The sequence below is a fragment of the Lutra lutra genome, chromosome 11 (assembly GCF_902655055.1).
Source record: "Lutra lutra chromosome 11, mLutLut1.2, whole genome shotgun sequence".
Classification (NCBI taxonomy): domain Eukaryota; kingdom Metazoa; phylum Chordata; class Mammalia; order Carnivora; family Mustelidae; genus Lutra; species Lutra lutra.
The window spans coordinates 81,417,216-81,439,879 of NC_062288.1; the positions used below are offsets into that span (position 1 = coordinate 81,417,216).

Here is a 22,664-nt window from a genome sequence, read left to right on the forward strand (position 1 = left end):
ATTATGTTGACAAGTGAACACGTGCCTTGGAAGTTTCTTTTTACATCTTTGAAGTTATCTTGTCATCTGTCTATTCTGTTTTGCGCTTGTTTGTTTGTTTGTTTGTTTCTAGAAAAATTGTGGGTCTTATAAAGAACTTGTCCCCAACCCCCACCCTCAAACTTGGTCCATCCCCCAACTTCATAGTTGGTCCAAACTCTTCAAAAATTCTAAAGCAGAATTTCTGCTGCAGAAATTCTGATTTCCCCATTCTCTCAGAATTCCTTTTTTTCCTTGAGCCATCTCCCAGTAGGTGAGTCTTAGGGACACTCCCATCCTGTCATAAATAAGCCAGATCCTTAGTTGCTCGTCACTCTGAGTTCCTGTTTCCCTTGTCTCAGGTGAGAATCACAGGTTCCTTCTGCTCTCCTCCGTTCTTGGTGAAGACACAAATACAACTGCCGGTTCTTCTCATTGACAAGGGTAAATGTGCTAAGGTTTTTAATGGAATAGCATAGGGGGGCAGAGGTAACTATAAGTACTAATGGATCTTTATAATGGCATTAGAAGGTTGATTTTGTAGCTAATTTTTCTTTTTGGATAGTATCTGTCCCACATTTTGATATATATGATGTGTTAGATGTATTGTTTATTTTAATAACAACAACAGTAATGATTATGAATGAGTACTTGTATCTTGTACAGGTAATAAACATGCTAACAGCCAAAGGCAATTTGATACCGAGAAATAATTTTGTTAACTATTGCTTCTTTGAGTTTTGGTAACGGCTCTTCCTCCTCTTTTGTGAAATGGAAGCAGAGCCAGTTCGTTCAGCCAAACTGATATATAATCGCCAAACGTTGTAGAGATATCTGAATTCTATATTAATAATTTTTGTTACTATTCATTTTAAATATCACTTATTTATATGCTACTTACTTATTCCACTAATCCAATATCAAGGCTGAAAACTGTCCAGATAAATCACATTTGACAAGTTAGAGAAATATTTCCATCAGGCTGAGTGAAGAGTTTGAAGTCTGAGCTTGAAAAGGTTGCTTTCTTAGTGGACTCCTCCATAAGATGTGAAGAAGCAGTCATAACCAAATTAATGCAAGGCACACGAAAGCTAGAGCCAGTCTGATCTGCTGATAGAGTCATGATTCATGAAGACCATGCTGTGAGCTGAAGAATGCCATTGCTGATGAAGGCCATCATCAGATCTGGCTCCATGGTGGTATGAATTAGTTGACTATCTCACTTCTACCAGAACAATTCCAGAACGCTCACATATTTAGAGTAAAAAAAAAAAAATTTTTTTTTTAATTTCCTAGGGAAGCTTTAATGCTAGCAGGTCTATGAATCATGAAATAGTCTCGGACTTTGTCTCCTTTTGTCATGCTTTTCCCTGCCTTTCATACAAGGGGGTGGAGGCAAGGGATAATATTTTTAATAATAACAGGAACAACTTACGTTTATTTGGTATTTACTCTGGATCAGGTGTATGGGAGAAAGAAGAACTTGCCTTTACCCTGTTAGATTCTGCACCTGGAGCCTGTGAGTTGAACTGACAAAAGACAGATTAAAGGGAGAAAAACATACAAACTTTAATATTTTTATATGCACATGGGAACCTTTATAGTAGTTCAGTCATTTATAGACATTAAAGAATCTTCAGACCGATCAGAATTCTATTCTGGTTGCGAAGAAATTAAATGAATGAGGTTTGAGAACTCTGTGGAGGCCACCAAATAAGTAAGGGCCTGTTCTCAGTACTCAAAACCCAGGTACGTCAGACTCCAGAACTTCTGCTATCAGAGTGGCTTGATCCATTTGTTCCTCAGTTAAAAAAAAAAAAAAAATTACGGTGTGACCCAGTGCACACACTTAGAAACATACAACAGACAGAAAAGGTCCATAAAATAGTTTTCTTACTGCATGTGATGATGGTATTCTCATGCTTCCAATTCTGTTCTGCCCTGTTCTCTCCTAGCCTAGCCATTCCACTCTATCAGAGTCAATTTCACTTCTTTTTTTTTTTTTTTAAATGGTCATTACAACCAATTAAATCAGTTGTATGGCCCGCTAATAGTCGGTGGCCTGAGCTTTGGAGAAAAAATTCTAGAAATAGGCCTCCCCAACATCACTTTTTTGGATTGGATAATCGTGCTCACTACTCCTCTCCATTTTTGCCTAAGATGCCCCTAAAATGCTCAGGCAACGTTTAGCCCTTGCTCTGCAATGCTCTTTGTAATTACATGTAGGCCAGAGGTGATCTCAGTGTGGAAACATTATCTGAGCTCTTCTATTTCCTTGACCTGGAAGCATGTGATCTCTGTTGAGGCCAAATAGCAGCAACCTCCCAACCTCTAGGTGAAGTAAGGGGGCAATTTAATTGCAAAGAAATACAATTTTTACTGAGTTTCTACAATTTGAAGTAACTTTGCGGCTATGACTCATTCTCTTCCCTTTTGCCTTTTTCACTGACCATGCTCTTTAAAGAAATTAGAGTCCTGCTATAACCCCCAAACTTCTCTGTAGCATCTAAAAATTTCAGCATCCCCAATAAACACTTCTTTGGCATTCTTGGACTAGGATTTCACAACCCCTAAATTTTTCTAGAGATATCCTTACTCTAACTATATTTATTGACTTTTCTCATTGCTGTAAGTCAAAAACCACTGTCTCCATACCTTACTACAGTTGTCTTTCTTATGGTTTGGAGGAAATGCAAATGAACCATAATAAGCAAGATTTCATAAAATAGGTAGTCCAGGGGTAATACTGCCCTCTAGATTTGCATAGCTTCTTGTAAAAAATACTTCATAGGTATCATTTCACACATCATCCCAGCATCCCTCAGTGTGAGACTGATCTGGGTATCACCAATATATTTTTAAAAAGTTAATACCTAAAGATTGAATAATTGAATCTTCCAGTTCTTGCATGATAGAACTAAAACTGGAAATAACATCTCAATCTTTTTTGGTCTGGGCTCCTTAATCCCTTTAACTGTGGGTGTCACCAGCCTTCAGGTCCCATTGGCAGGTAGAAGACTCAATTAAGATAGGAAGAAAAAAATTAAAAGTAGATGTATATATAGAGATGTAAAAATCAAAACAACAAAAAAAGTAGATGTATGAAGAGGAGAGAAGAGTCTTTGTAAAGGGAGACTCCAATAAATGTTACTAGCTATGCTCTATGGCACAGTTGTTCTCATCTTGAGCTATAACACATCATCAACTGGAAAGAATGGTGGCAGTTAGGGACTGTCCTGAGAGAACAGGTTAGATTTGAATTAGTAATCTTAAAAATCCCTGCTAATTATAATCTCTAAGATAAATCTTACTTTCCATACCACAATGCAAGGTCAAAGTAGCTACCTATTGTTACTTCTTCAACTCTCTTAACTATCTTGTTAATGTTTAAGATGAAACAAATTGTATTTTAACCAGTAGGTGAACTTGTGCTTTGGGAGAATGGTAGGAAATGAAAAATAATTTAGTGAAACTGGGGAAAAGGAAAAAATAATATGATCAAAGAATTAATTGATGGATAGATTCACTCATACACCCATATAATTAAGTACGTATGGACCTTCTACTGTGTACCAGGCACAGTACAGGGAATTGGGGACACAGTAGTGAGTTCAGAGTTTAGTGAAGAAAGATAGACTTATTTCAAATGGGAACACAAACTATGACTGGTACTAAGAAATAAGTACAATTTTTTTGACAGCCCTGACACATTTAAATTTGCCTTGGTGGCAATCAGAAATGAATACTTCAATAATCAGATGTGTCTGGAAAGGCTACACAGTGGGAACAGTCATTGAGAGATCTATCTCCAGGCTCAGAATAGATTTTTACAGATTCAGGGCAAAGAGATTTATACAAGACGTGCAAGGCAGGATCCCATCGGAATGAAACATATATAATTCTCATATGGAATTCATAAGGTCCACAAGGACCTGTTACCACAAAACTCTTCTTCCTCAAAGAAAGAGGGACTTTCATGTGGCTAATGAAAGATTTGAGTTTTATTTTACTTTACATCCTGGCCAAAAGCTAGACTAAACTGAGTTGCCACACGTTCCTCAGAAGTGGAGAAAGAGGGGCTCCTGGGTGGCTCAGTGGGTTAAAGCTTTTACCTTTGGCTCAGGCATGGTCCCAGGATCCTGGGATCTGGCCCCGCATTGGGGGGGGTCTCTGCTCAGCAGGGAGCCTGCTTCCTCCTCTCTCTCTCTCTGCCTGCCTCTCCGCTTACTTGAGATCTCTGTCTGTCAAATAAATAAATAAAATCTTAAAAAAAAAAGTGGAGAAAGAGATGAATAGGTTGGGAGGACATTTGTTTGCTTGAGAATTCAGCCATAGTTTTGCTTTCACAAAATGTGCATTCTTAAGGTGGACTGTAGAACATGTATTTTTAGGAAGATAAATATTAAATTATTTAGAACACTGACAAGATTTTTGAACCAGTCCTCATTCCTAAGAAGAAAAAAACCATCTGCATCCTATGTGCAGCATTGAGTAGCCTGGTATCTCTATAGGCACCAAATAAATTGATAAGAAGGAAAACATCTGTTGTATTATCTTTTGAAACTGAGCTCATATGTTTTTCTTCAATGGTATTTACCTTTAGCATTGGCAAATGTGTTTAATCACATTTGATGCAACTGGGTCCCTACTGCCTTTGAAACAGGACACTTATGAGCAAATAGGTGTTTTCTGTTTGAATTAGACTATAGTGGCCATTGGGATCTTTGCTATAATCCACATGCAGATTTAGTTACTATGACTTTGACAATTCAGAGAAACAAAACCCAAAAGTCACCTGACTGGTCAAGGAAAGAGAAATATTAGTTATTGCTAACAGAAGACCAATTGTAAACTCATAGCCCATATCAATGCTGGTATACCTTTGTGACCTTCATTGCCCAAGGCACTGGTTATCATGGAGGTGCTTGTTACTCCTAAACGTTGACTTCAGTGATACTAAGGCTTTTTGCCTATTTGGCAAGGCAGCTGAGACACTGTAATTACAGAAGAACTAGGACTGGCCCCAGGTTTTTGGTGGTGGGATGTTGGGTTGACTCTAAGTCAGGCATTACTAAGCTCCGTCTGAGGCTTGACAAATGGCACTGCAAAGGGTATGCCTAGTGAAGCTATTGTGTTTTTAACTAGCCTCTAGAATTTTAGAGACTTGATTCAATTATTCAAGTACTTAGTTTCAGTCATATCTGTGAGTGTCAGTGCTTCACGCAAAGCTATAGAAGACATAATTGTCTTCTGAGTAATGTTTGAACTCTAGGGCTTCTGGTGCTTATAGTTCATTTTTTATTTGAACATTTTCATCTTAAAGTGGTACCCTAAGCCATAATTTTGAGTTTACTGGAATTCAGAGTACATGAAGTTCATTTACTTAATTAAATGATGAACTCACCCAGCATGTACCACAGTGGGGACTGACAAACACCCTCTACTGACCACGCTAATCAGGCTCATTGAACTCTCTTTCTGACTAAGCCTCAGACGCTGGGCTTCTGTATTCTTCCTTGTAGAATTTAGTTCTAGCAAGAATCCTGTTAAGTCAGTTTAGGAAGGGGGCGCCTGGGTGGCTCAGTGGGTTAAAGCCTCTGCCTTCGGCTCAGGTCATGGTCTCAGGGTCCTGGGATCGAGCCCCACGTTGGGCTCTCCACTCGGTGGGGAGCCTGCTTCCCTTCCTCTCTCTCTGCCTGCTTCTCTGCCTACTTGTGATCTCTGTCTGTCAAATAAATAAATAAAAATATTTAATAAAAAAAAAGTCAGTTTAGAAAGAATTCCCATCCTCCCTACCTGGTCACTTTGGATATCTGATTAAGTTTCCTATCTTCTACTATCCCTCTGGTTTTGCCTGATCACCCTGGCCTGACTGTTAGGTCAGTTTAGCCAAAGTCTCCCCTCACCCCGGATGTTCCCTCTTAGTAATTTTCCATCCACAGACATCCCTCTCCCCCCACTTTGCTCTTTGGCTATAAAGTCCCCAATTCTCTTCTTGTATTTGGGAATTGAGTCCAGTTCTACCCCCACTGCTTTTCCTTTGACAGCTCTGTGGATTCCTTGTGATATGTTTTGATTTCTGTTTGAACACCTTCATTTTAAGGTATCACCTTGGCTGTAATTTTGAGTTTACTGAAATTCAAAGTATATCAAACTCATTCATTTAGTTAAATAATTAACTCATGTATGTATCTACTGAGTATCAAGTAAGTGGCTTGGAAATTCGAACAACAACCTAATCCTACAATTAAGGATATATTATGTACCTTCTTTTTTTTTTATAATTTTTTTTATTTTTTCAGCATAACAGTATTCATTATTTTTGCACCACACCCAGTGCTCCATGCAATCCGTGCCCTCTACAATACCCACCACCTGGTGCCCCCAACCTCCCACCCCCCACCCCTTCAAAATTCTCAGATCGTTTTTCAGAGTCCATAGTCTCTCATGGTTCACCTCCCTTTCCAATTTCCCTCAACTCCCTTTTCCTCTCCATCTCCCCTTGTCCTCCATGCTATTTGTTATGCTCCACAAATAAGTGAAACCATATGATAATTGACTCTCTCTGCTTGACTTATTTCACTCAGCATAATCTCTTCCAGTCCCATCCACGTTGCTACAAAACTTGGGTATTCATATTATGTACCTTCTGTTATAAGGACTCTTGGGTCTACAAAGACATTATGGACACAGAATGTATTATAGGCACCTTTACTGTCTTTCCAAAGGAATTTCCTTCTAAGATTTAGATGAATTACTTTCTTATTTTCAATTAAACACTCTTGCTATTGAACTATCTTGCATTTTCAAAAGATGAAATATTAGTATCTTTTATACCTTATCAATATAATTTGCTTAAGGCTTCAATATCTAGAATTCATGTTTAATCATGTGGTGGTTTTCTAGCTTCTTAGATGTATTACCTTCTACTTATATCATGGCCGAACAGGAAAAACTTTTACTGCATAAAAAGTACATGTGTAAATTATATCTCTTATGTTTCACTATAACAATTAAATAAAATTTGATTTTGGGAACAGCTTTTGAGGGATTTTATTATTTATTTGGTTCTCTTCTTTCTCCTCTCCCCTCTCCCTTCCCACCTTAGGGAAAGGAGCAGGATTCAGAAAACTAGCATTTTCTTATAACTAACAAATGTCAAACATGGCTTTCTTAATCACTTTGAAAATATAACTTCATTTTAATTTTGTAACGAGAAATTACTTTTACAGTAAATGCTGTACTTCCTTGAAAGCAGTTCATTATCTACTTTACACTACAGAAATCTTTCATTAATTCAACAAAACAACTGCCATTAGGACTTGTTTTACCACTAAACTCATTTCAAATGCTAATGAAAAATTTATAGCATTTTTGTGTTAATTTGCCATCCTTACCAATCTTTTTTTCTACTGTAAGGTACTTGAATTTGCTGGGATTCAATGCGTGCACGCACTCACACACACACACACACACACACACACACACACGTCCCCTCTCCTCCACCACACAATAACATCGCAAAAGATTAAGTCTTTTCTAAATTCCTTAATTGACTGCGCAAAGAGTTGTTTTTTTCTCACCCAACACGCTGAATACTGAAGAGCATTTAGATGTTTCTGGAGCAATTTCTGACCCGCTGACACTTTAGAGGAACTTATAAAATGTTGCTTCAAAGGAAAAAATGTCTTTTTTTCCTTTCTACTGCATAGCAGGATAGGGAAAAGCAGATATGAAAAATCGGATAGAAAAAGAATTAGAAGTTTTGTAGTGTGCCATGTTTTTAAAGCTACCTCTTTAGTAGGAATAGTTTGTCACTTAGTGCTTAGTAGTAGATACACAGATTAAGAATGAACAATTTCTTTTTCTCTTTTTTAAAGATTTTATTTTTAAGTAATCTCTACACTCAACAAGGAGCTCCAACTTGCAATCCCAAGATCAATGGTCACATGCTCTACTGACTGAACCAGCCAGGGGTCCCAGGAATGATCGATTTCTTTAGCCTTGAGGAGCTCCACCCTGTGCAAAAATTATCTGTGGGAGATATTGACAAATTTAAGACACAAGTAGGAGAAGGAACCAAAGGAGGAGAATAATGATGATGATAATAATAAAGTAAAAGGGGAAGGAAGAGGGAGTTGATGGAATGCCGCCAAAAATAGTATTAACTTCTCTTGCTTGGTTTTTAAAGATTTTACTTATTTACTTCTCAGAGAGAGAGAGAGAGAGCGCACACAAGCAGGGGGAGCAGCAGGCAGAGGGAGAAGCATGCTCCCCATTTAGCAAGGAGCCCAATGTGGGACTTGATCCAAGGACCTTGGCATCATGCCCTGGGTTGAAGGCAGATGCTTAACTGACTGAGCCACCTTGTTGTCCCTTCACTTCTATTGTTTAATCAAGTTAATCATCATATCTATTTCTAGCCAAGTTATTTATAAAACATCATAGCTTAAGAAATTTCCTATAAAAAAAAAAATCTTGCTTAAAGGCTCCTTTCTTTCCTGAAAGCATGAATAAATTTTTGCTTTAAGAGAAGAAAATGGCTGGGGCGCCTGGGTTGCTCAGTGGGTTACAGACTCTGCCTTCGGCTCAGGTCGTGATCCCAGGGTCCTGGGATGGAGAGCCCCTTAACGGGCTCTCTGCTCAGCGGGGAGCCTGCTTCCTCCTCTCTCTCTGCCTGCCTCTCTGCCTACTTGAGATCTCTGTCTGTCAAATAAATAAATAAAATATTTAAAAAAAAAGAGAGAAAGAAGAAAACGGCACATGGATTTTTCTGCTTCGGGGATATTACGCTGGTCTCTTAAGTTTGCTCAGAACTCGGCTTAGATCCAGAATGACTTGTAACTGGAGGTAGAAGTCAGCCTTTGAGTTGAAATTAGAGACCAAGTAGTACTTCAGAAATGATACACAGCCTACCAAATGTAATTAGTATACAAGGGCTACCAAGGCAATACATTTGGGGCCAGCTGTTCACTTGAAGTTTTGCCTTTTATTTTTCATATTAAAGAATGATTCCTGAAGTATTTACGGAGGTAATTTAGATACATTAAAGTTACCTTCAGCATCCTGAGGCTTGGGGCTATTTGATAAGTACTGTAACAATACTTTTCTCATGTGCAGTTGTTCTGGGGGTGGTAGGGGAATGGGGACCTCAGAGGTGCTTTGGAAAGACACCTTAAACCTTGGGACTCTCCACTCTGTCCTTCCTTTCAGTCTTCACTGAGCTTTTACCAAAGTTATAATCTTGGTTTATCACTATTTGTCCACATTTCTGAATGTTCACCTTTATATTTATGATAATAATTTATATTAAAAATCTATAACAATTTTAATAGTAAGAGAATTTTATCTCAATTCAGTTCTTAATTCCACTGAGATAATATATACATAGACTCCTTATAGGAAGTAAGACTATCAGAAGAATGGTTTCTGAAGACAGTCCTGTGACTGACTTCTACATCTGTTAATTATGATTTTCTAGAAAGAAAGCATTTGTTGTAGAAAAAAGAGCTTAGCATTGAACCAAGAAATCTAGCTGTTTTGTTTGGCTTTTTCTGTCTGTGACTGTCTTCTCCTTACCTCAAAAATCCCAACTACCAACTCCTTCAAAACGTAACATGAGGGGCATCTGGGTGGCTCAGTCAGTTAAGTGTCCGACTCATGATTTCGGCTCAGGCCATCATCTTATGGTCATGAGATAGAGCCCAAGTCCCATGTCGGGCTCCACTCATCTGGAGTCTGGGATTCTCTCCCTCTCCCTCTGTGCCTCCCACCACATTCGCGTGCCCACGCGTGCTCTTTCTCTCTCTTAAAAAAAAATAAATAAAGGTAAAACAAGAACCCAGTGAATAAACAGTAAGAAAGTGGATGGTTATTTTCCTCTTCCCACTAAGGAGAAGTTGAGCTTCAAATCTGTTCTGACAAACAAAATTCTAGCCTCAAATTTTGACCCTGGGATTATGATCTGAACTGAAGGCAGCCACTTAACTGGATGAGCCACCCAAGTTCTCCTGGAAGATGAGATTCTTGTGTAAAGTCTCTAGTAGATCTTCTAAAGAGATGCCTTTCTAGATACTAACCGGGGTCTGTCCCCAATTCTGTGACCCAAGGCTTTGTCCAAAAATGTATAAAGAAGAGATACGTTGTTTCATTAAAAAAAATTTACCTATTTTTTATATCTATACATAAATATCTACAAATATAGTGTATCTTTTACTTAATCTTTTACTCAGTTCACTTTGACATATGATGAAGCACTATTCCAAATAACAAACTTGTTCCTCAGTAGGAGATTTTGGTTAACTCAATAGTTTCAAGCACATTTTTGATACACTACTTCTGGGAGAAGTGACTTTTGCCTCCTCCCCTACTTGCCCCCCTTAAAAAAATAAGATGAAATCTCATAATTTTATGAGAGGGTTTTTTCAACTTATGGCATGCCACTGTAAGGTGGTCTTTCAAGAAATAACAAAAATGAGAGGTTCAACTGAAATTCTATTTAACAAGGCTTTGCTAAGGCAATGCTTGGCATAGCATTCTACACAAGTGGGAAGGAAAAAGGAAAAACAGGTACATTCGTCTCCCTGTAGGCACAGTAATGATTTGGAAAGATGAGACAAATGTTAGCAATTACAGGATTCGTATCATGCAGAAGAGAATATAATTTTATTGATTCAAACACAGGAGTTCTCCAGTTTCGAGAACAGAATTAAACTCCTGCCCTTCAAGTTGAGAACTTGGTAAAGTTGACAGTCTTGATACAGAAACGTTATGTTAACCATGTATTCTATATTTATTTTTTTTCCAGTTATAGATGAAGCAACTTGTAAAACATTCTTGAAATATGAAGCAAGAAGAATAACATTTAAATGTCATGTGATCATTATACCTCTTTATTCATCAAAGTGGCTTCATTCCACTACCTCTCTTCTGTGCTCAGATCTTGCATGAAATATCGGACAAGCTGAAGTGTTTGGGAGGAAATTTTCATAGTCATTCGTCTTTGCAATGGGTGTGCTCAGGTTCCAGTGTATCTTCTTTAGGAGTTCTGTGGGATCCAGTGGACTCATGCAAGCCGCGCTCACCCTCCTTCTGATTATATGTTGCTCGACTCAGGAGTACAGAGCACCTCCTTTTATTCCAAACGTATCTTTCCTCTGGGCCTGGAATGTCCCAAGTGAAGAGTGTGCTACACATTTTAACGTGCATCTAGATCTGAGCCTTTTCTCTCTAGTAGGAAGCCCTCGAAAAACTGCCAGGGGACAAAATATTACAATATTTTATAATAGCAGACTTGGCTACTATCCTTACATAGATGACAAGACTGGCAAAGGTATGAATGGAGAAATCCCCCAGACTGGAAACATGATAAAGCACTTGGCGAAAGTCAGGGAAGATATTGACCATTACATAGACGTAGACACGACGGGCCTGGGTGTCATTGACTGGGAAAACTGGAGGCCTATCTGGATGAGAAACTGGAAACCTAAAGATATTTACAAGAACCTTTCTATTGAGTTGGTTCACCAACAACATGCAGAACTTAATGACACAGAGGCCAACAAGAGAGCCAAAGCAGATTTTGAAAGCGCAGGAAGGTGTTTCATGGAAACGACCTTAAAACTGGTAAAAGAACTTCGGCCAAATTATTTATGGGGTTATTATCTTTTTCCTGATTGTTACAATGGTTTTAAAGAAACCAATTACAATGGAAGTTGCCCTGATATAGAAAAGAAGAGAAACGATAGACTCGACTGGTTATGGAAGGAAAGCACAGCCCTTTTCCCATCCATTTATTTGATTGGCAAATTCCAATCTTCTCCAAAAGCAGCTCTCTATGTCCGCAATCGTGTTTTGGAAGCCATTCGGATTTCTGCAGTACACAGTGTTAAACATCCACTTCCAATTTTTGTATATACCCGTCCAGTTTTTGCTGACATAGCTTTGAAATATTTTGCTGAGGTAAGTCAAGGTGTGAGACCTATGAACTAGCAGCCACAAAAGGTGTTTAGTGGAATTTAACATCATTTTTGAAGGGAGTGAGATTTGGCTTTTAACATCCTTTACAAATATGCACACAGATAGTACTCCATTTTTATGTGAATGCAAAATAAGAGTATATTTCATTTGTTTATTGGTTTATTTATTTATTTAAGATTTCATTTACTCACTTGAGAGAGAGAAAGAGTGCACGCACAGCAGAGGGAGAGGCAGACAGAGGGAGAAGCAGGTCCCCCACTGGGCAAGGAGCCTGATGAGGGACTCAATCCCAGGACCCCAGGATCATGACCTGAGCTGAAGAGAGCAGCTTAACTGACTGGGCCACCCAGGCATCTCAAGATTATATTTCTTTTAAATGTAATCATATAATATCTTAGCAACCATGAAAAAACTAGGTAGCACAGACAATGTATTAACTCAGTTCCCTTTTTTCCCTTTCATGGGGTTTGTCAATAGAAGTAATTAAAATAATAACAGAAAAATCTGTATATTTGTTAGAGTAAGGATGTGGTGGCAACAGAAATAGTGGGGAAATATTTGAATTATTATTGTTGTCAGAATTCTTAGCTTTGGTGTTACTGTCTTATGCATAGCATTTCTATTTTATTTCTGTTAACTCTTTCTGTCACATTCACCAGGAGGACCTTGTGAACACAATTGGTGAAACAGTTTCTCTAGGTGTTTCTGGAATGGTAATATGGGGAAGCCTCAATATAAGCCGAAATGTGGTAAGTTGAATTGACAGGAAATAGATGAAAACATTTCTACTTTTAATGTTTTTGAGGATGGTTGTACTGAATAATAAAAGTAAGTACTATGCTTGGCACACAGTAGTATGTGCTCAGTTAATACTGGTTGCATCAAGCTGTCCTTCATTTGTGTGGTTATGTTATAAGGCAGAAAAAATTGTACCTCTTTTCCAGCAAGGAAACAGAAATTCAATGAAAATGACCAAAATTCTCTAGGCTATGTGGCTAGCAAATAGCAAAAAGAGGACGACGAACTCAGTTTTCTGACATGGTGTTTGGCTTTTTGAATTGTACTGTGATAGGTCTCTTCTCAAAAAACCCATGAAGTAGTCAATGAAATAATAGTCAATTCTTTCATTCATTCAATTACTGTTTATTAAGCACTTCTTTTACTTATTCATTCAGTCATTCAATGGCAGTTTATTACACGGGTCAGCAAATGATGGCCGGGGGCCAAGAGTGAATTTTCTCCTTTTAAATGGATGGGGAGGGGCGCCTGGGTGGCTCAGTGGGTTAAGCCTCTGCCTTCGGCTCAGGTCATGATCCCAGAGTCCCGGGATCGAGCCCCGCATCGGGCTCTCTGCTCCGCAGGGAGCCTGCCTCCACCTCTCTCTCTCTACCTGCCTCTCTGCCTACTTGTGATCTCTGTCTGTCAAATAAATAAATAAAATCTTTAAAAAAAAATGGATGGGGAAAAACTCCCAAATAATAGCATTTATAGTATGTGAAAATTAGTAATTATTTAAATTTTAGTGTCTACTGGGAAAGTTTTATTTAGTGGAATACAGGCATGTTTCTTAGTTTAGATGTCTATGGCTGCTTTTGCAGTACAAAGAAATAACTGAATAGTTATGGCAGTCACCCCTAAATATTTACTGTCTGCCTCTATACAGAAAACATTTGCTGACTCTTGGTTTATTGAACATCTCCTGTGATTAAGTGCCAGATAATCCTAGGTGCTAAAAATGAATTTTTGAAGGGATCTGAATGAATTTTGAACTGAATGAAGAGAAGTCCCTTCACCATGAAGCTGCATCCTTACAAGTGGAAATGCAACTTATGCAGATAGGATATGTCAGGTAGTGATAAGTGCAATAAAGAGCAATGAAGCAGTGTAGGCAGGATAAAGAGAGATAAAATGGCGGTACTTAAGATGGGGCAGTCACAGAAGGCCTCTCTGATGAGGTGCTGTTGGAGCAGAGACCTGATGAAAACCAGGCACCAAGGCTCTAAGAGACCAAGTGGGGATGGTGAGTGCAAGAGCCTTCAGGCTGGAATGTGCCTGTCAAAGAAAGACAGAGGAGGTCAGTGTGACCGGAGTGCAGTGAGCAAGGAAGACTTGTGCTAAGTGAGAAGACAGAGGGTCATATGGAGGGCTTCGTAGGACACCATGGGGCTTTGTCTCTGATATGGAAGGCCACGAAGAGACTTGAGCAGAAGAGTTGCAGTCTCTGACAAACATTTCTTACTTAGCTGAGCTGAGGGTCCACGGTGGACAGGCAAGAGCGGGAACAGGGAGAGGAAGCTGTTGATGGCCTGGACCACAGGTGCTGGCGTGTGGTTTGAATATAACCCAACAGTAGAACTGAGAGGTTGGACTGAGGGACTGGATGAGTAGGATGGATAAGAGAAGTGGTTAAGATGACTCCAAAGCTTCTGGTTTGAAAGAATTGGCCTCTGAGATGGGAGAGACTTAAGGAGGAATGGTTTGGTGGGGGCTGGGCAGGGAGGAAGAAAAAGGAGCCGGGAGTGGGGAAGAGGTGCATAAGCAATTGGGAATTACTTTTTTCAAAATATTACTAAATTGTTCAAACCTTCTCTAAGGGAGAGGAAAAGGAATACTTATTTTCCACAGGTTATATTTACTGTTGTCTATTTTAAGTAAAATTTTGAGTAAAACTTGTTTTATTAGGGAAAAAAAATGTCCATTTTTTTTCTCTATGGGTGACTTCTTTTCATTTTTCTCCTAATGCATTTTCTTCAGTTCAAAAGGCCTTTAACTATTACCACCTAATCCTTTTCTCTCTTATTTTCATCCTTATTTATTTTTCTGTGTCAGATCTGTCTTCCCAACCTCTCCAATCCTCTTGATAGAGTAAAGCTATCACGTGGACACTGCTGAACTGGAGCTCCAACTTTTCCTTCTCTAACAGATGTGGAAATATGAGACTTAGGTGCCACAGAGAATATCTCATAGAGCTCATGGCCAGGGAGACTTCTAAGACCTATAGAGAAGAGACTTTATACAGCAATCTAAGACCAGAAGAGATCTTTTGTCTCTTGTCCTTCAGATAGCCTCACTATATTGTTAATTCATTTATAAAAGTACTCAACAGTAGTTCCCATTATGAGATTTTTTCAAGGTCATCTGAGCCCTTCTACTTTTTGGTAGAACTCTATTGTCTCTGGCTTGATCACCAATAAGGAGAAATAATATAAAATGTAAGTATGGAGAAAGGTATATGTCCCTGGTGCAAAATCTTCCATGTCAGAAAATCATTAAAAAATTATAATTCTCCTAAATATATTCCTAATTTTCATTCACTGTGTCTCAAATCTGTAAACACCTTTCTCAAGGGTCTTATAAATTATCTGATGGAATCATTTATAAATATTCCCCATACATTCCTTCTTTTTTCTTTTCTTTTCTTTTCTTTTCAGAACTGAGAACTCCACCCTTACTCTGATGAGGAGTGAATCAGGCTTTCTCCAATTAGTAGTACGGCATGACATATTATTATAAGTCACACCTAGTTTTTTTCTTTTATTATTGCACTTTAATCTTAGATTTACATTCTTCTACCATGATTCTCAGAGCATCTTCAGCATTTTTCATACACAGAGAGTTCTTCAATTTCCTACCTAATGACACTGCCTTGAAATTGCCCCCTGTGATCTCTGTTTTATGTATTTCTGCTACTTTTCCCACATGATGATTTCAAATGCTAGTTCTATCATTACTTCCCCTTTTTTCTATGTCATTTGTAGCCAACAGAATCATGGACTACTCATCTTATTTTCTCTGATTCATTGACAGCTTGAGAAACTGGTAACTGCAGGTTTAATGACTGAAATTGACTTAAAACAATTGTTATCAAATGTAAGCAAGCTATTTCCTTCCATTCCGTGTTATTAGATCCAGTGGTATGACAGCCAGCTCCTACTGGTCCCAGCTCACGAGACCTGATTATTAAATATTTAGAAATTTTGTGAACTGGTTGTTAACACAACCATTATTAAAAATTAAATTACAAAAACTTAGAATGAAATAAGTACTGTTAAAACCAAAGCAATAAATACTCGGGGCACCTGGGTGGCTCAGTTAAGCAGCTGCCTTTGGCTCAGGTGCTGGGATTGAGCCCCGAGTCGGGCTCCCTGCTCAGTGAAGGGCCTGTTTCTCCCTTTCTTGCTCCCCCTGCTTGTGCTCTGTCAAATAAATAAATAAAACTTTAAAAAAAAGAAGTAATAAATACTTAAAATGTATCAGTTACATACTTCACTTTACTATTATCCATACTGTTGAGGAACTTGACATCTATGATATCTGCATTAAGTGGAAATAGTAAGTAATGATGTGCTTCTCCACACCATATTACCACGACAGGGGCTTGATTTCCAATCACTCAGTGATAGCAGGTTGATAGCTTAAAACTGGCCACGGCAGATGCATTTACACCACGAGTATTCACAAATGCTATAAACCGGGCCTTATCTTTTAGAAAGCCAGTTTCAAATCCTTCCAAAGACTACATCTTGTGTAGGCTAATGATTCTCAAACCATTCTTATCCTTCACTCTTCTTTTTGCCCAGCTCTTGTCTCTGTGGTCACCCAGACTGTCATCTGAACTTGGTATCAATTCTCATGTATCTTGGCCCCTGGGGATACAGTATTGTATCCCCAGGGGGACTGGATACAGTATTGAAGAACACTGACGAAGTCTCGGCACTCATGCAGCTTATATTAATATTGGAGGGATAGAAACAATACACAAATAAGAAAAATATTTGATGTGATAAGTAATATACAGAGAATTAAAACAGATGTGAGAAAGTAGATAGGAAAGGTGTCTGAGGTTTAATTAAAGCTGCAATCTGAATGGCTAGATAAAGTGACCGTGTTAAAAATTAGAGGAAAGAGGGACGCCTGGGTGGCTCAGTGGGTTAAAGCCTCTGCCTTCGGCTCAGGTCGTGATCCCAGGGTCCTGGCATCGAGCGCTGCATTGGGCTCTCTGCTCAGCTGGAGGCCTGCTTCCCTTCCTTTCTCTCTGCCTGCCTCTCTGCCTACTTGTGATCTCTGTCAAATAAATAAATAAAATCTTAAAAAAAAATTAGAGGGAAGAGCATTCCAAGCAGAGGGAAGAAGTAAGTGCAGTTTGAAATAAACCTGCCATTCTTATGAAACAACTAGCATGCCTAAGGCAGAGTGGGTAAGGAGGGGGTATTCAAGAGGAAGAAAGAATTACCTCACATCAGGCTGTATATAAGTCAGGTGAAGTTGAATTTTATTCTAGACACCATGCAAAACTAGGATTAAGAAGAGGTTTTCTACTGCTGCTATAATAATGACAACACACTTAGTTTAAACAAGAAAGAATTATTATCTCATACTTTGTAGTTCAGAAGTCCAGCATGGGTCTTAACGGACTTGAATCAAGATGTTGATAGGGTTGCGTTCCTGTCCAAGGGAGGACCCTCACTTGCTCATTTGGGTGGTTGGTAGAATTCATTTCCTCCTGGCGGTAGCAATGAGATGTCTATTTTCTGGCTGGCTATGATGGCTAAGGGTCATTTCCAGCTTCTAGAGTTTGCGGCATTCTCTAGCTCTTGGCTCTCCTCTATCTTCAAAGCCAGCAATGCTGGGTTGAGTCTCCTTTACCTTTAATTTGTTCTCTTTCTTCCATCTCATTTTTTTTTTAAATCCCAGCTGGAAAAGTTTCTACATTTTTAAAGGACTCATGTGATTAAATTGAGCCCATCCAGATAACCTGGGATAATCTCTCCATCTCAAGGACTACATTCTTCTCCGTAATCATATGTATAACGTTCCTTTTGCCATGCAAGGTAACAAGGTCACAGGTTCCAGGGCATTAGAGTACGGACATTCTTGGAAGGCCCTATTCTTCCTATCATTGCTGGCATCATCTCAAGGCATATAATGAGATAGAGTCAAGTGGAAGCTTCCAAGATTCCTTGACTTGCCTTCTGATCTACTACCACCACTTCCTTTGGTTTGCTGGAGAACTAGCATGGCCAGCTTTCTCAGTGGAACTATGGATTATGAAAGAAAGCAAGTGACTATCTTCTGTGTTTTTAAAAAGACAGCATCCCAGTTTTAGAATGTATTAGTCTCAAGATGAATCATTTTACTTACTCATCACTCGTGCTCTGCCAAATAAGTGTATTTGTAAAAGAGCTGTCATAATTCACCCATAACTTGAACTGTACATAACATTTAACATAAAGTATACTCAGTTGAACATGTTTAGTTGTTTTGAGCTAGCAGTTGAGAAATCTTCCTCATGCTGTTTAAACTTGTCTCACAAAGAGGATTCTTATTACCTTTATTTATAATTTCATGAGGGCTAACCAATGATATGCTGGATCTTAATGCTAAGCACTTTTATATACATTTATCTTGTCATCTTCACAACAACCCTATGAGGTAAGTGCTATAATGATCCGTATTTTATAAACGACAAAGCTGAAGCATAACCGGGTTAACTGATTTGTCCAAGGTCACCCAGATAGGAAACTAAGACTTAGAAAACTTGCAAGATTTCCAAGGTCACAGAGCTAGTCATTCATGGAACTGTGACCAATCTTGGAAGATGGGCCCCAGAGACCATTCTCTAACTGCCCTACCATCCTGCCCTATTTTAGGAATTATTGAAGTCCAAGGCTAGGCTGAAGTCAAGGTTTAACTGGTTAATTATTCAGTTAAATCAAATGGCATGTGAAACTTACTTACAAATGTTACAAGACAGTTGGAATAATCTTGCTTGAGAAGGTAAAAATGGTAAACTACTTCCAATCTCTTGCTGGGTCTTGTTTTATCTTGCTTCCTTAGAAACTGCCTATCATAGTGAATTAATTCACAGATGAGCTAACTTGTCCCTTAATATTCTAACCTTCTTATAATTTTACAGCAATCTTGCACAGAGCTAGACAATTACATGAAGAATAAACTGAATCCTTACATAATCAATGTCACCCTAGCAGCCAAAATGTGTAATCAAGCGCTCTGCCAAGACCAAGGAGTGTGTATAAGGAAACACTGGGATTCAAATGACTATCTTCACCTAAACCCAGAGAGTTTTGTTATTCAACTTGAGAGAAATGGAAAATACACAGTACAAGGGGAGCCCACACTTGAAGACCTACAACAATTTTCCCAAAAGTTTTATTGCGCTTGTTATGCCAATGTCCATTGTATGGAGAGAGTTGATATGTCTGAAGTCCATACTATTAAAGTATGTGTGCCTGGAGATGTTTGTATAGACACCTTTCTAAACTCAGGACCCGGTGGTCATCCTTCTAGCCGGAAGGAGAAATCTGCCACTTCCAGCAATATCTTATCTGCCATGCCACCAGCCACAGGGTCTCCATGATCCTGCTAAAGATCTTAGTAGGTGCCTCAAAGCCAGATAGCAGAAGATGACTGCAAAAATCCTCAAGTAGGCTCTCAAAGTGTACATATTCGAAATAAGAAACAATAAAACAACCCATTCAAGTACAAGTTCAGTGTTTATTAAATTTTCTGCCTACATACATTATTTTAATATCTTTTACACCTCTATATACGACAGTTTAGCTAGCTTAGATTTTTCTAGGCAAATGACAGTACCTATATACTCAAAGATTTATATTTGAAAAGTTAATCAAAACTTATGGGCAAGATAGTATTTTTATTTTTTGAGCAAAGATTGCTTTTTCACAATCAAATTGAACCTGAGATCATTATTAATTGATGAACAAAGGATATTGGCTAGCACTTTCAATTTTCAAAATTGTGGTCAGGGCAGTGTTACTGTAGTAGTATCCACTGATACTACATTTTGCTTTTGAAAATCAGAGTAGAATGTTAATTATTAATATTTCATAGAATTTGTTTTGTAAGAGGATATCCAACTTTGTATTTTCTAATTGCCATGAGCCTACAGCAAATATCTCACATACCATGATGTGTATATACAAGAACTAACAGATATCTAGTATATTCTTGGTTCAATCTATCAAAGACTGATTGTAAGGTCTATACACTTAGAGGCCTAGTGTTCTTCTGATAAAAGTAAAGATTTAGGGGCGCCTAGGTGGCTCAGCAGGTTAAGCCTCTGCCTTCGGCTCAGGTCATGATCTCAGGGTCCTGGGATTGAGCACCGCATTGGGCTCTCTGCTCAATGGGGAGCCTGCTTCTCCCTCTCCCTCTGCCTGCCTCTCTGCCTACTTGTGATCTCTCTCTCTCTGTCAAATAAATAAATAAAATATATATTTTTTTAAATTAAAGATTTAAATAATGCTAATTTACTGCAAATGAATGTCTTTCCAAGTAGTTTGTAATTTGCAATAAAAATGTTAAGAAATTATTATGGTAATAAACCTTATCTTTTAAAATGTAATATCCCAAGTGTACCCTGTCTGCCTTGAGCATAGAACTATGGATTTTAGGTATTTCATCTTGATAATTTCTTCAAGTTATGTTATAAAAAGGTAATATTTAAAAAGTGATTATCCTGTCAACTCTGTACATGGTTTAATAGGTATTCAGAATAAATATAAAAAACAGCCCCGTTTCCTTTCACTCTTGATGATCTTTGACAATTCTGTGTACTTAAATGGCCTTATTTCATCTGAGCATCCATTCACATCTTTCATGAAGTATTTATTGAGTGTTTACTCTCTGCCAGGCTCAGTATTCAGTGTCTCAGATTCAAGGTGAAGTAGCATGGTCTTGCTTCAGGGAGTTTGTTATACATCTGAAGAAGATAAATATTTGAAAGTGGAAAATAACAACATAGTCTGTGATATAAATGCTATTAGAGAAGTCTGGCATGCTCTGGCATACAAATAAGAATTTGGAGATGTCAGAGAAAATTTCAAGGCTGTCATGAAAGAGATGATGTGTCTACTGCTCAGAAGACTGAATGGCAGTTAGTGTGGAGACACAAGACAGAGGAACCTCAGGAAGATGGACCATTGAGTGTGGTTTTGACCATGGTATGCAGTAGATGATGGGCCAAATGGGTGAAATCTTTTGTCCACCACACTAAGAAGGTTGGCGTTTATAAGGAAGACACTCCCAAACTTCTTGACCTGCCCTGTTTTCCCATGCGTACCTGTCACGGCAGGACACATTTATCTCTTTTTACTCCCTGCCACCTCTCTATGATGAAAGCATCATGAGGGCAAGTTGTTTGGTCTATTTGACTTGTTGCTATAGCCACAATGTGATGAACAGTATCTGGGACTTAGCAGGGGCCCGCTAATTATTTATTAAACAAATAAAAACCAAGGGGGAGCCACTAAAGAATTTTAAGTGTGGCAGTTGTCATGGCCACTTTTCACAGTCTGGATCCTCTTGGATCAAGGCTGCCCTTTTCCCTAGCTCTGTCCTTTATTCTCTGCTCCAATTACAATCCTGTGCCAAAACCAGGTTTTCGTAAGTAAGCCATGAGAAGAGACAATTTGATAATGATCTGGCAAGGATACTGTATATGGACCAGTTTAGTTTGCTTAGAATACATAAATGGCTATCAGGTGACTAGGACTTGGAAAGAATGGAGGCTGCAAGACAAACTGGAAAAGGCATGGATTCTGCAGTTGGATAGTTATAAGGGCAAATCCCAGCCTCCAGCGACTGGTAGCTACACAAGCCTAAAAGAGTTAACCTTCCGTTCCATATAATGGCAATGATACATACCTTTTAGGGTTCTTGAGAGGATTGATTAATATAATATATGGAAAGCATTTGGCCTTAGAAGTAACTCTGTAGAAGTTTCTAGGAGGAAGGAGATGGCTATGTTTTTACTGGGTGTGGGGAGATACCTGTATTGCTGTCCTTGGGTGCAATGTCAAAACGGTAGATTTCTGCCATGGCAGATTTGGCCATGAACCCAGTTAGGGAAAGAGACCACTAAATAGAAAAAGAGAGTTGGCAGGAAAAATTTACATAATATGCATCTTTCATGTGATCAGGTTTATAGAAGCAAAGTTGGATTTCCACTTAGATCCAGTATTTCCACCAGGGATCATGTTTGTATCTGAGACACAAAGAGAATAATTTGATATCCCTGCTCTTCAGAAGCCTGCACACTGATAGAAATGATAGATACATCATCCAAAACTGTCCACAGAATGTGGCATATACAGAAATTGTGAAAAATGAAGGGCTATAGGAAACACAGTTTCATCCTGTTAATGAACACAATGTACTAAAGGAATTGAGCAATTTAGCTTCAAAAGATACGGAATTTATTTGTTAGATACAGACTGCATCCCTAAACTTTCAAGTGTCATACAAAATCTATCTCCCTGGTATAGCAGAGGGCTCAGTTCGGAAGGTATGAAAGAAGATACCGGCTTTTATTTTTGAAAGTGAATATGAAAGGAGTATAGATATAAAGTAGACTTTTGAGTTTATGATATAGATATTCAATATTGTTGGAAGAAAGCAGATGTTTACTAAGAGATCATAAGTAATCATGTCAGGGCACTTACTGAATGGAGATAAAGACATGAGACAGTGTTTAAAAAAAAGCTCTTGGCAGTGAACTTTGGATAAATACATGCATTCGGGAAAATTAATTGTTGGATTCTTAATATAGCAAACATTATGCTGACACAAAAGTGACTAATAGGAAAATGATAGCCCATAGGAGTGCATAGGACAAAATGAAGAGT

General features: G+C 38.5%; 1 protein-coding gene across 4 annotated transcripts; it reads left to right on the forward strand.

The window, feature by feature from the left end:
• The first annotated feature begins 263 nt into the window (after window positions 1-263).
• On the forward strand, window positions 264-20,487 carry SPAM1 (sperm adhesion molecule 1). Of its 4 annotated transcripts, XM_047694094.1 has the most exons (5): window positions 264-292; window positions 381-507; window positions 10,832-11,979; window positions 12,657-12,746; window positions 18,914-20,487. In XM_047694094.1, the coding sequence occupies exons 3-5, from the start codon at window positions 11,026-11,028 to the stop codon at window positions 19,373-19,375; spliced, it is 1,506 nt and encodes a 501-aa protein (XP_047550050.1). In that variant the 5' UTR covers window positions 264-292; window positions 381-507; window positions 10,832-11,025; the 3' UTR covers window positions 19,376-20,487. The 4 variants fall into 4 exon arrangements, with proteins under 4 accessions (XP_047550050.1, XP_047550046.1, XP_047550048.1 ...); XM_047694090.1 differs by having other exon boundaries at window positions 274-507; XM_047694092.1 differs by having other exon boundaries at window positions 274-462; window positions 10,826-11,979.
• The last annotated feature ends 2,177 nt before the right edge of the window (window positions 20,488-22,664 follow it).

Excerpts from the sequence above, each read along its gene's own strand:
- SPAM1 (XM_047694094.1), top strand. The coding sequence starts at position 11,026 with ATGGGTGTGCTCAGGTTCCAGTGTATCTTCTTTAGGAGTTCTGTGGGA. Across the intron at positions 11,980-12,656 it reads CTTTGAAATATTTTGCTGAG|GAGGACCTTGTGAACACAAT; the intron begins GTAAGTCAAGGT and ends CACATTCACCAG. Across the intron at positions 12,747-18,913 it reads TCAATATAAGCCGAAATGTG|CAATCTTGCACAGAGCTAGA; the intron begins GTAAGTTGAATT and ends ATAATTTTACAG.